At 50.7% G+C, this 13,236-nt stretch overlaps 1 protein-coding gene and 1 long non-coding RNA gene across 5 annotated transcripts in view; both read left to right on the top strand.

The window, feature by feature from the left end:
* Positions 1-6,532, top strand: part of DOT1L (DOT1 like histone lysine methyltransferase) — a 66,410-nt gene extending 59,878 nt beyond the window's left edge. For 3 of the 4 annotated variants that reach the window (XM_033136466.1, XM_033136465.1, XM_033136464.1), the window contains 4 exons: positions 846-910; positions 1,444-2,406; positions 3,629-4,267; positions 6,053-6,532. In XM_033136466.1, the coding sequence (XP_032992357.1) occupies positions 846-910; positions 1,444-2,406; positions 3,629-4,227 (1,627 nt within the window). In that variant the 3' untranslated portion in view covers positions 4,228-4,267; positions 6,053-6,532. The remainder of the gene's footprint in view (positions 1-845; positions 911-1,443; positions 2,407-3,628; positions 4,268-6,052) is intronic. The other variant, XM_033136467.1, reaches the window with a different exon arrangement.
* A 3,695-nt stretch (positions 6,533-10,227) lies between these two features.
* LOC117039644 lies at positions 10,228-11,416 on the top strand. Its single transcript, XR_004425787.1, has 2 exons — positions 10,228-11,339; positions 11,371-11,416. It is a non-coding gene; the product is annotated as an uncharacterized LOC117039644 (long non-coding RNA).
* The last annotated feature ends 1,820 nt before the right edge of the window (positions 11,417-13,236 follow it).

Raw genomic sequence — 13,236 nt, 5'->3', positions numbered from 1 at the left:
CCTGTGGCTATTAAATCATTTGTGGCCTATGAAAGTGTGGGGGGGGGGGACTGCTATTATAATGACTATTTGGCTGTCTGTTAGTATAGTATGCTTTTTGTTATATTTTTTATCATTGATAAATATTATTTATCACATTTGCCATATTCTATAATGCATTTTTAATGTTGAACAGCACCCTGGGATCTTTTGATAAAGGGTGGTGTACAAATTGAATTAATGATGATAAAAATAATAATAAATAAATGACGATTATGGTGGTGGTGATAATTTGTTACCCGACTCGTCACACTAAAGTTCCAGGGAGGGTCTTGAACAACTTATGATCCCATAAATGATGCAGGTTCTAGAACAGGCACAGGCAAACTCAGCCCTCCAGACGTTTTGGGACTACGACTCCCATCATCCCTGACCACTGGTCCTGTTAGCTAGGGATGATGGGAGTTGTAGTCCCAAAACATCTGGTAGGGCTGAGTTTGCCTGTGACTGCTCTAGAAATACGGAGCTCAGGTGTCAAAGGCCGGGGGTGCAGGGATTTGTCCAAAGCTGTATGGCAAAAGTGCTAGACGTGCCTCTGAAAATACAATAAAAAAACCATCTGCCACGGGGTATTTTAATTGCCAGGGCAGGCAGAAGAATCATGTAAGCCTGGGTTTCCCTAACCACTAGGGATGATGGGAGTTGTAGCCCAAAAACAGTTGGAGACCCAAGTTTGGGAAATCCTGATTTAAGCGGTCTGCTAAAACCGCAAGCAGTTTTCTCGTGACCCATGGGGTGGGGAGATTTTTGGGAACCCCTGGCTTAAGGTAAACGGCTTTTCTTTTCTTTTCTTCCTCCCTTCCTAGAATTGAGAAAAAAATCGCGACAATATCACTGGAAAGCAAATCTCCGCAGAAGCCGATGGAGAACTGTAAGTGTGGAGGCCGCTGGTGTGGGTTTGGATGCAGTCAGGGGGTGGGGGGAAGCGTGGTTAGGCAGTTTTGGACTGCCTGCTTAGGGTGGGGATGGGGGTTCGTAATAGGTGCATATGAAATAAGTGTACAGAAACTGTCTTCACGTACAGAAAGAATATTAGCTATGTTTGGTTGTCAAATACCGGTTCTAGATTTGCCAGGCTGGTGGCAAGGGAGGTATTGAAAATGATGCTTCTTCTGTATATTTATAATGAAGGAATGTCAAGGCATATAAAGAGTGTTGGGAGGCTCTACTTCCTTTGCTGCTATTTTGGCGCTGACAATGCTCTCTTTTGCTCCCCATCCATTCTGTCTCTTCTCCTATTGCCTCTCTCACTCCTGCTCCACTTGTCTGTCTGTGTCTCTTTTGCCCCTTCCACATGTGCCTTGCTTTCGCCCCATCTGCTTCTCTCTCTCTTGCCTTCTCCTTGTGTTTGTGTGTCTCTCTCTCACACACACATTCCTTCCCTGCCTCCTCCCCAAATCCCAGGCATCAGCTTAGCCGGGAGGAAGCAGGCCAGCGAAAACACAAACAGCAGCAAGTGGAAGTCAACCTTCTCTCCCATTTCCGACATCAACCTGACCAAAACAGTGGACAGTCCTCTGCAGGCACCGTCACTGAGCCAGAACTCCCTTTTCGCGTTCCGACCGCCCTCCGAGGATGGCTCAGGGGGCGACAACAAGGTCTCGGCCCACCCAAGGAAGCACGGGGCCTCGGCCACCCTCGACGGACTCGGCCAGACCATGAATGGATTTGCTTACAACAGCGGGCTTCCGGCCGACCTCGGTTTACATAGCTTTATTGACGGTGCTCCGCTCCCACACAAGGCCGCTGCAGACGTGGCCGCGGCACTGGCGGGCAGCTCCCCACTGAGCTTCCTGGCGCAGCGCAGCAAGGAGGGCGGTGGGGTCTCCGAGACGAACCCCTTCTTGAGCAAAAGGCAGCTGGAGAGCCTGGGAGCCCTCGTGAAAGGGGAAGACTCAAACTGGCCCAGCGGCCTCAAGGGCAAAGACCCTGGCGAGCTGAGTGTCCGCCTGGGAGCTGCTTTGGACAAGTCCTCGGTGCTACACGGCAGCAAGGCTGGGAAGGGCAGGGAAAGGGAGGCCATCGAGCTCAAGAACGGCCACAACCTCTTCATCGCTGCCACCGCCACTCCTCCCGGCGGCCTGCTCAACGGCAAAGGCCTGTCTGTGGCCCCCATGGGCAGCTCTCCTTCCTCTGTGCCCACCTCCTCCTCCTCCTCCATGGTGGCTCACCCGTTCTTGAACTCGCTAACCACTGGCTCGCAGTTCCCCCTGGGCCCTATGGTGACGAACTCCTCGGTACTGCAGTCTCTGTTCGGCTCCATGCCGGCTGCCGGCCTGGTTCACGTCTCGTCGGCTGCCACCCGACTGACCAACTCTCACACGATGGGCAGCTTCTCCCCTGGGGTGACAGGTGGAACAGTTGGAGGTAAGGCGGAGCTTCAGGGTTCTTCCCTCCCTGGGGGCACAGCTGAGAAGGGGGGGCAGGGACAGCCTTTTTTTGGCACCCTCTCTGCAGCCCCACTCCACAGTTAGGTGGGTTTTATTTCTTTATTCGTATTTATTAAAATTATACACTGCCCTTCACCGGGAGATCCCAGCATAGTTCATAGAATAAAATACAAGATAAAACACCAGTAAATAATTAAACCAAAACAGCAGAACAATACTCCCCTTCCCACAGATACATTTAAAAGGTTGCAGGGTATTTGTCAGCCCAAGGGCCGGTTGAAGAGCCTAAAAGTATATAATGAAGGCGCCAGGTGAAGCTCCCTGGGGAGAGCATTCCACAAGCGGGGAGCCACTGCAGAGAAGGCCCCGTTACTGTGTTGCCACCCTCTGGACCTTTCGTGGGACAGGCACACAAAGAAGGGTCTTGGAGGATTTCAGGGTCCGGGTATGCTCATATGGAGAGAGGCGATCCTTGAGGTATTGCGGCCCTGAGCCGTTTAAGGCTTTATAGGTCAGAACCAGGTTTTCAAAGGCTCTTCTTTTCTGGGAGATCCCTCATTCCACTTGTGCTGAGCTGTGTTCCACAAAGGTGGGGGGGGGGGCTTGGGCTACACAGACCATCCTTGGCCTACCTGGTGCCTTCCCCAAATGTTGCCTGGTGTCTTCCCCCAGCCAGCAAGGGGAACCAAGGAGGACACATGCCAATTCCCCACAAACTTGCGTGCCTGAAGGTCTCCTCCTAAGAGCCTCTCTTTTTGGGGAGAAGTCGTGTTTCCGGGGCAGAGTGTCTGCGGCAGCAGTAGCTTCCTTGAGACTAGCTTGCTGTCGCCAAAAAGTGGGCCTTAGAAATGGGTGTGCGCTGTTGGGTCTCTGAGTTCAGCCAAAGCCCCTTCCCCCTGGCGCGAAAAAGGAGACAGGTAAGTGAGCAAGCCTCTACCCCCGCTCAGCTTCTCCGCCATCGCTGCTCATCGCTTGCCGCTGCGGCTGCCGTTCATTTTCTCCATGCTGCGCATTTGTCTGTCAAGCTGCGGCTGCTGCAATCTTTTTTTTTTTTAAGTTTGCTTGCTTGCTTTAAAAAGAAATATTCTCCCCCCGCCCCCCGGTTGTGTTGTGTCATGTGGTTGTTTGTTTTTGCTTCTCTCGCTGTGAGCCATGCCAAAGTTCCGCCTGCTGAGTTTGTTTCTTTCTCCTGTTTGCAGGTATTTTTAACCATGTGGTGCCTTCTGCCTCCTCCTCCTCCTCCTCCTCCTCCGCTCCATCGCCTTCCCTTCCGTCTTTCTCCTCCTCTTCCTCCACCCTCCACTTTGGCAGCAGCGCTGCCTCCACCGTGCTAAGCCTGAACCCTCTGCAGGTGGCTCCCGCCTCCCCATCCTTCCACTCGCCCCCGGCCGGCGAGACGCAGCACCTCGCGCGGACCCCGGCGCACCCTTCCCGGCGCACCCCGCCTCCCAACGTCTCCTTGCCTCCGCCCCCTCCCCTCCTCGCCTCCAACAGCGACCCCGTCCTCCTGCAGGGCTTTTCCTCCCTGCCGGTCTCCGAAGCCTTCTTGCCGCCGCCGCCGTCCTCCTCTTCCCCCGCTAACTCCGCTTTGTCTATTAAGCTAGCTTCTCTCCAGCACAAATCCTCCCGCCCTTCCTTCACTGTCCACCACCCGCCTCTGCCCCGTTTGGCGCTAGCCCAGGCCGCGCCCGGGATCCCGCAGCCCAGCGCCGCTGCCTCCGCCGCGCCCGCTATGTGGGTCACCCTCGGCCTGCAGTCTCCTTACGCTTCGCACCTCCCCGGGGTTAAGCCGCGGTAATGGGCTCGGCTTGACCCTTTAAGCGTTCGTGCTCCGTAAGGTAAGGCTGGCCGGGAGGCGCGGGTGGGGTGGGGCAGGCAGCTTCTTCTGCCCTTGCAAGGTGCTTGTGGGGTGGGTGGCTGCTAATGGATTAAGGTTGAATCTGGGAGAAAGGGGTCGGGCAGGTGTGGGGGACTCCCTGGTCCTTTGTTGGGTTACTAAGCCCCAGACCAAGTACGCAGCCTGGGGGTCATTTTGGACTCACTGCTGTCCATGGAGGCACAGGTCCATCCTGCGCCCAGGGCGGCTATCTGCCAGCTCCATCTGAGGCCCTCCCTGCCTGCACCCTGTCTTGCCAGAGGGGTGCATGCCCTGCTTGGACTACTGCCATGCGCTCTCCGTGGGGCTACCTTTGAAGGCGAATCGGAAAATGCAACTAACAAAGAATGTGACAGCTAGACTGGGGACTGGGACCATATAACACAGGTCCAGAAAGACGTACATTGGCTCCCAGTTTCCAAGAGCAGTCCAAAGTGTTGGTGATGACCTTTAAAGCCCTAAACAGCCTCAGCCCAGTATACCTGAAGGAGCGTCTCCACCCCCATCGCTCAGCCCAGACACTGAGGTCCAGCTCTGAGGGTCTTCCGGCAGTTCCCTTACTGCGAGAAGTGAGGTTGCAGGGAACCAGGCAGAGAGCCTTTTTGGTAACATTTGGAAGACATCTGAAGGCAGTTCTGTATCGGGAGGTTTTTAATGTTTGATTTACTATGTTTTGATTTGACGGAAGCTGCCCAGAGTGGCTGGGGTAACCTGATCAGACGGGCAGTATATAAATAATAATAATGTTGTTGTTGTTTTTCCTGGTTGATCTTGCGGCCCTTTTCACTACCTTCCTTGGGGTGGTGGTGGTCGTCAGCCGTGCAGCTTCTGCCCTCGCATGCAGAATGGCGTCTCCAGACAGGGCTGGGAGAGGCTCCTTTTTTTCTGGAGAGCTGCAGCTGCCAGCCAGTGTAGACATTGCGGAGTTGGTTGGACCAGTGGCCTCACTCGTCATGAAGCAGCTTCCTGACTAAATTGTTCTTACTGGATAGATGGCATCATGCCTGGACCTGAAAAATTAATGACTGGCGTTTACTTGCAATAACTGGAACCCGAGTTTGGAGGGTCGAGGAAGAGAGAGGCCTTGTTTGCCCACAAAGCAATGAAACTCCTCCTTATCATCATTCTTGCATTCATATCCCACCTTTTCCTTCCAAGGGCTCAAGGTGTGGCGTACCTGGTTCTTCCCAGGGCATTTTTTTTCCAGCTGGAACTCGCCAGAACTCTTGTTCCAGAACTTCTCAGGGGGGCACCCGTGCCATTATAGGAGAACAAGGGAGGCGTTCATGGCACCTCTTTTTTTTCTAGAAAAATAGCACTGGTTCTTCCTGCGCAGCAGCAACAACAGCCCTGCGAGGTAGGCTAGGCTGAGAGAAGTCCGTGAGCGTCTCCCAAGGTTCACCCACTGAACTCCGTGGCCGAGAGGGGGATTTGAACCTTGGGCTCTCCCATGTCCAGTCTGACGCTCCAACTCAGTTTTTCCCAAACTCGGGTCTCCAGCTGCTTTTGGATTACAGCTCCCATCATCCCTAGCTTGCAAGGGAAACACCACTATGAAACACTGGCTCTGTCTTGTGGCAGGTCAAGCGAGGCGAGAGTTCTGAGGGCCGGGCAGAGGCCCTGGAGGGCCGCACTGGGTCAAATCTCCCCAGCCCTGCCTGCGTCCTTGATTTCCTGGTTTCGTGAACTGTCAGTAACCCGCTGGCTTAAAGTGTGCTTCTCTTCCCTCCCTCCCCTGTTTCCACAGGTAACTAAGGACCTTCTACCTCAAACCCCCACGTGACCTATGCAAGGCCAGCCTGGACCAACGCCTCTCCACTTTCACTTGAAGGTGCTGCCCTCAACCGCTGTAGAGAGGGGCTTCTGCTCCCCCCCCCTCATCTCTCTTTACTACTGGACACACGCAGGAAGACCAGACGAGGAAAGAGACAGGCAAACGGAATGGAACCCTTGAGTCCTAAGCCTAAAAGCCGGAAGAAAAAGCTACTGTGAAATCTTAAGTGTATGTGTGTGTGTATATATATATATGTGTATATTATATTATATAATATATATGTATATGTATATATCTCTTTCTAGATATACTCAAACTGCAGAAGGCGACAACGGCCTCCGATTTGTATTGTTGATATAGTTTAGATATTTATATATTTTTTAAAGTTTGAGAACACGTGTTTTCACAAAAGGCAACCCCCACCCTTACGCTCTGTGTGTGTTCATTCCAAGGAAAATCTTGGGGAGGGGAAAAGAGGAGGAGGAGGACTTTTAACAAACGAAATCACAGATTCCTCCCTGAAATACTGCTAATAACAAAAGGACTGGCCAACACAAGTGGACACACACCCAAAAGGTTCTCTTGGTGCTATTCATGCCCGACAGATGCTGTGCCTCTCTGGGCTGAGCTCCCCCGTGGTGCTTTCGTTTTTCGTTTTTGCGGGGCGCATAGGCCTGGGTGTGTGTGTGACCAATACCAAGCCACGTTCATATATAGAGTGACTCTTCTTAATTTATTCCACCCGCTCCCATGAGATGTCTGGTCCATTTCATCACCTGTGTCTCTTCGCTCTGTAGTGAAGCCAGGGGAAATGAGGAATCCAGGGCAGGTGGGTTGTCCTCCTCAGAGCTAGCCCCTTAAAAGCAACCTTAGTTGGCCGTTGGGCAGCAGCTGGCATTGAGCAGGGGTCGGGGATGAGCGGAGCCAGTCATTTTGTATGGGCATGATGCCGGCTATCTGCCTCCCCCCCCCCGCCCATGCTGTAGATCTGACCACCGATGTGATGTAATGCTTATTTGAAGGTGGGAACGCGGCCAGAACACACTCCCCTCCTGGCTTCCCAGCAGAATTCAGATATGGTGCTTGTGGAGGATAAAACATGGCCTCTCCCGCCCCAGAAACGGACACCCACCCCCTGGTGCGTTTCCAAAGCGAGGGGAAGGGGATTCCTCTGCCTTAACTGTGAAAACCAAAAGGGTCGTGTTCGGAGTTGGGGTGGGGGTTGGGACCCTGACCCACTGACTTCTGGGGTGGGTGGCGATGAAAGCAACCCCTGCCTTTCCGGCGGAATGGCTCCTGCCAGGCAGCCGTGCACTGGCAAGCTTTCCCCCATGCCAAGGGCAGCTTCCCCTGTATTTTGGGACTCCGCCTCAGGCTTGGCACCTTTCTTGCCCGGGTGCAGGCTTTGTAGGTTTCCTTAAAAACAAACAAAAGAAACCCCATTGCTTACAGTTTTCTAAACATGCCGTCTTTGGGGTGTTCTGCCTTGCCCTCGGTGAGGATCTTTCCCAGTTTGTCCTCCCCTCGGAGGCAGCAGATTGGGTCCCCGGCTGTCTGACTCGTCGCTTTGGTCCTTGGAAGAAGCAAGGATGCTCATCATCCTTGCCCGGTGCTCTTTCCTTCCTGTTTTGTGTTCTCTCCGTCTCCCGCTCTTGGAATATTCCCCCAGGGATGATTTGTTTGGGGAGGCGATGGCCACACAGGGGCATCCCTTTGGTGTCGTCGGCCAGGCCGCTTGCACTGGGAAACTTGAGAAAGCAGGCCGCCAAGGGTCTTGCGCTGGGCCTGCTGCCAACTTTCCTTCTTGGTGTTCTGGCATCCTTCTCGTGTGTTGCTGTTGTCAACGGCAAGATTTTTTATACTTGATCAAGACACGCGGCTTTGTACGTTCCGTCAAAGACAAGTCCGCTCACTGCTTCTGTCGTCGTTGCTTCTCAGTGGGTCGTGTTTTAAAAATGTGATTTCACATCCCTGCATCAGAGATAAAACACACACACACACACACACACACACACACACACACACACACACGTGCAATCAACCTTAACTTTTTTTGTATCTCGCCTGACAACATTGGTGCTTTGCTGATTTTTTAAAAATAATAAATTGTGACTTGGGTGATCAGTGCATAGGAATAATTCTTACATTTGTTTTTTTAAAGGCACACATCTTTCTGGGAATGGTGAGATGTGGGAGGGGGGGATAGATCTGTTTAAAAACACATACACACTCGTATGCTTTCTGCTAATTTTTTTATCAGGTTGTGTCCAAAGTGTAATTGGAAGCAGGAGACAAATGGCAGTTTTGTTTCCTCAGGTGTGCCTAAAATCAGGGAGGAAATGGCAAGGGCATGAGAATAAGAAAGTCTGTGATGATCACAGCAGAGGGTATAATTCTCGCTCCCCTCAATACCACAGTGGTCCCTAAAGTCTCACGTTTGCCTTCCTTACTTCCAAGATCCACCTTACGGCTTTTATAAGAGAGTCTTGCTTTCCCCTGAATCTGTCTGTCTTGCTCTCTCTCTCTCCCGCCTCCGCTAATGTCTTGGAGCAAACAACTGACTTCTCCTGAAGACTTTTCTTCACCATTCTGCTTATTTTCCCTTGCCCCTGTTGGACTGCTCAGCGTCGGCAGAGAGCCAAAACCTCCCCGTTTCCAGGTTTCTTAAAAAACTCATTGCAAGCCGAATGAATTCCTTTTGGCTTTGGTTTCCCCACCCCAGAAGGAACAGGGAGGATGCAGCTCATTACTCTGGCAACCCCTTTTCCCCCTTCCGCTGTGCAGGACCAGCACAGAAATAACCCCCTAATGAATGTGGACTGGCTGCCAAAACCCATTATCTTGCTTGGATAAATCTCCGCTGCCTTCTGTCACCGGCCAGGTTTCCAGCAGCACTCCAGCTTCTCTTTCTGGCCCTCCTTCCACACTCGGGTATTTTTCCCCTTCAGACCCACGATGTCTGCAAATTTCCACTTTGGGGGGAAAGTGTGGATACAGTTTGTGCTTTCTTTCCCTTTCCCTCAGTCTTAGCTTGCTTTTCCTAAATCCCACTTGAAGGCCTGGTTCTTACAAGTCTTCTCCAGTCAGCTGCAAATCTTTTCCTAGGTCTGAAACTAAAACGAATGTCTGTTTGGAGTCGCCCCCTCCTGTTCACCTCCTCACCTTCCGCCCTGTGTTAAATTCGTAGGGTGTGAATTTCTCAATACCTGACGCACGGCTTGCTGCGCTTGGGTTGAGCTCTCTCCAGCAACCGCTTTCTCCCCCCCTCTTAAAAAAAGATTCCTCTATCTCCCCTCAACCCGTCTTCTCATTTTCAGAACTCTTGAGGTTGCAAAGCGCGGTGTGTGTGTTTCATGCATTGATCTTCCGTTCGAAATATAGTCTTTAAAATGCCGGATGGGGACCTCTCCATAGCAGTGTTGAGCCAAGCAGGCAATAGGGTGGGGAGGGGGGGGGGGCTTCTCCTCTGACCAGCCCAGGGTTTTGATTTTACAAAAGCACGGGAGAGCTGGCCAAAGATACGAAGACCGAGCTGCCTGTTTTTAATTAACCGGGCGGTTCAGACTTGGGGCAGTAGGTCCTGTGTCCTCACCCGAAACCTGCCTTACCCGACCCCTGGGGGACTCAGCTAGATTTCTTGCTGGTGCTGTCTTGTTTGCAAGAACTCCATGCCGAAACACAAATCCATTCGGCTGCTGGGGCGGGACTCCCTGCCTCTGGAAATATCACCCCCCCCCCAAAGGACAATTGTAATATTTGGCGTGCTGCTTCTGGTACAGAGATGGAATCTCAGGGGCTCCCCAGTCAACAACCCCCAGGGCCGTGCATTAAAATCGAAACCCACACCACTTTTGTCTTGCGATGCAGTTCTTGGGAGAAGCTTGTAGTGAGCTTTTGGGACCTCCCCTGCCTTCTTTTAATTAATTTATTTTTCTGAGTGGGATTTGCTGCTGCTGCTGCTTCCCTTCATTGGTGCTAGATGCAAATCGAAACCCTAAGGTGCTTGGCTGGGTTCTCCCCCCTCCCCTGGGGCCCATTCCTTTTACCCAGCCAACCTGTTGACGACAGGCCACAAGGAAAGGAGGGAGGCTGGGTGTTATATTTTATTATTTGCCAGTAAAACCTGCTTTAAGATGCTTTTTTTTTTTTTTACTTTGTCCGCAAGCACACAGAGATTATGTTAAGTTGTGTAAGGGGAGGAGAAGGGAACTTGTCTTCTAACTATTTTTCAGGAGGGCAGAGTATTAGTTCAGCAGCAAAACTCTTTAAATGCTTGACCCTGTTTCTGGTGCAGAATATGGTGCTATTTGGGTGTGTTTGTGTTTTGCTAAGCCACCAGGGCTCCATCTTATCTGAAGTTATCCTAGACCAGCCTCTGCCATCTTGGAGGGGCCTCACAATGGTAAACGGACCCTGCAGACTACAGGCCGAGGTCCTCATTTTCGCGGCCAACCTCTTCCATTCCATTTCCAAACACAACCTTTCTCCTAAACCGCTGGGTAGGAGAACTCGTACAGATCTAGCGTGCTTTGAAATCTTAAAGAGTGGTGCCTGTGGCATGAGCTTGGATAGCACCCATTTATTTTGCGGGGAGCGCACACCCTCAGAAAATCTGAAACACACGCACACCCTGTGATTTTCTGGTTCTCTTCCCCCCCCCCAACCTAAGCCCCTTCTTTGCAACTTGGATAGAGTGTTTGATAAAGAAACTTTGGGATTGCTTTGAGATGGTGTGTGTACTCTTTGTGAAAGTGTGCGGGTCATTGCAACAGCGATGGTAGAATTGGTTTGCGTCCAGTGGAGTCGCTTGGGTTTTTAAAAGTTGTAGAATTGCTTCAAAATCAGGGCAGGGGTGGGGGGCTTCTGGGGTTGGGTGTTAATGGTGCTCCCCCTGCCCCCGAAACAGACCCACAGGGGGAAAAGTAGCCTTTCGCAGGGTAAAAACTACTTTCCGATCAGTCTAACACACTGTAGTAGATGCAGTCCATTAAGCAGGAGGCCACAATCTCCTGTGAAGTTTGAAATCAGCTTTGCCGGGTATCTTAATATCCAACAAGAACTTCCGTAGAAACTGGCTTGCTTGTCTGTGTTTAACTAGGATAGGAATTTGTGGTACTCTGAAAGAAAGGTGGGTGCTGGGGGGTTGATAGCAAGCATCCCATTTGCAAAATATCTTTGTCTCGGTTGCCTGCAGGCAACTTCCTGGATGCAGGAGGCTGTTTTTGCAAATCTGGTTCAAAACAGGTCTTCCTCCCTGCAGGTATTGGCTGGACATGAGGACATCTGCTCAGCCCTTCATAATTCTGGATTTCCTCACCCACATGCACATTGGAACCTTAAAAAACAACAACACCTTAGCGCCCCCCCCCCCCTTTTCTAGCCTTGATGGGATGGAGATCTATTTAAAAAGAAAAATAGGAGGGAGAAATGTAGGGTAAAGCAGCTCCTCCTTTCAGTAGTTTGCGTTTTTTGAGCCTTTTGAGAAACGTGCATTGCAGAAACAGCCCTTGGGGGGCTGGTTAAGGAATTACCTGGTTCCTCCCCCCTCCACAATGAATTGAGGCTTTGCCTTGCCGAAGCAGGGAGTTTGGATGTGGGCGGGGGGGGGGACGGTATTCGGTCAGTGATGGAAATTGCTGATGCTCAGGAATTAAATCTGTAAAATAAAAGGAATCCGTTTGTAAATGGATTGAAGGGAGTACCCATATTCTTAGAGGTGGGGTGTTCTTTCCCAGCAACTAGGAACTTGATTTGTATACATTAGCCCATGAAAATGAAATCTTATTTAAATTTCAGTCTCTCATCTGATGTATCTTGGGGGTTGTTTGTTTTTGAGACTTTGCTCCATGATATCTCCGTCTGTCATTCTTCCATAGATCCATATGAACTTCTTCTGGCGTTGTGTATATATGTATGTAATAATCTTTTATCTATATATTTCAGCCCCTTCCATTCCTTCTGATTCTCTGCACTGCAAAAATAAAATAAAAATTATCTTTCTGTTCTAACTTCCACTTCAGATCTCCCCCCGCACCTCACCCCGATTTGTAATTGAAAAAAGAAAAGAAAATGGCTTTGAAGTTTGTCTTTATATTAAAAAAAATGTATGTATTTTAATACACTGTATACCATTGTGGTGGTGCTTTTATCCTTTTTGAAGTTGTCTGGTTTCTTTTGCAAGAGACATCCAGGTTTCACAGCCGGAGGCCACATGCTAGAGGTCAACTGAGCGATAAATGTAGATTTCACCTTTGTAGAATCATTGAACTGTAGTGTTGGAAGGGACCCCCAAGGGAACCCCCTGCAATGCAGGAATCTCAACTGAATCATCTGCGGCAGGTGGCCATCCAACATCTGCTTAAAGGCCTAAAAGGAAGGAGAGTCTACCTCCTCCCGAGGGAGACCATTCCACTGTCAAACAGCTCTTACTGTCAGAAAGTTTTTTTGAATCTCTTTTCATGTAACATGAAGCTATTTGTTCCAAGTCCTACCCTCCAGAGCAGGAGAAAACAAGGTTGCTCCCTGTGACAGCCCTTGAGATAATTGGAAGATGGCTATCCTATCTCCTCTCCGTCTCCTCCAGCTCCTTCAACCATTCCTCATCAGGTCTGGTTTCCAGTCCCTTAGCCAGGACAGGCAAAATAGGGTCTTTTGGGTCATTGGGGAGATTTGTATGTATCATCTTGGTCTCCCTCCTCTGCACACCTTCCAGTTTGTCAACATCCTTCTTAAATTGTGGTGCCCAGAAGTGGACACGGGACTCCAGGTGTGGTCTGATCAAGGCAGATAGAACAGGACTGTGACTTCCCTTGATCTGAACATACTGACTTGTTGCAGTGACACACACACACACACACACACACCCAACAATCCTCCATCCATTCTGGCAAGTAAAATGCAACAGCAGAGTTCACCTTTCCAGCAATTCAAGGATGGTGGGACTGGGGAGGAGACATTGCCTGACCTCCTCCAGCCGATATCCCAATGCAGTGGGGTAAAAATCCTCGCATGGATGCGCTTTTGAATGCACAACTGGTCCCAGCCTATTCCCACCTCTCGCAAAGAAACGCAAAAAGCCAAACGCCAACAAGACAGTAGTTTCGTTTATTAGAGGGTCAAGAAAATCAGTGTGGACATAACAAAAGGGGATCTGGGCA

This window comes from Lacerta agilis, chromosome 18, assembly GCF_009819535.1.
Source record: "Lacerta agilis isolate rLacAgi1 chromosome 18, rLacAgi1.pri, whole genome shotgun sequence".
Classification (NCBI taxonomy): domain Eukaryota; kingdom Metazoa; phylum Chordata; class Lepidosauria; order Squamata; family Lacertidae; genus Lacerta; species Lacerta agilis.
This window is presented reverse-complemented; position numbering and strand designations above follow the sequence as displayed.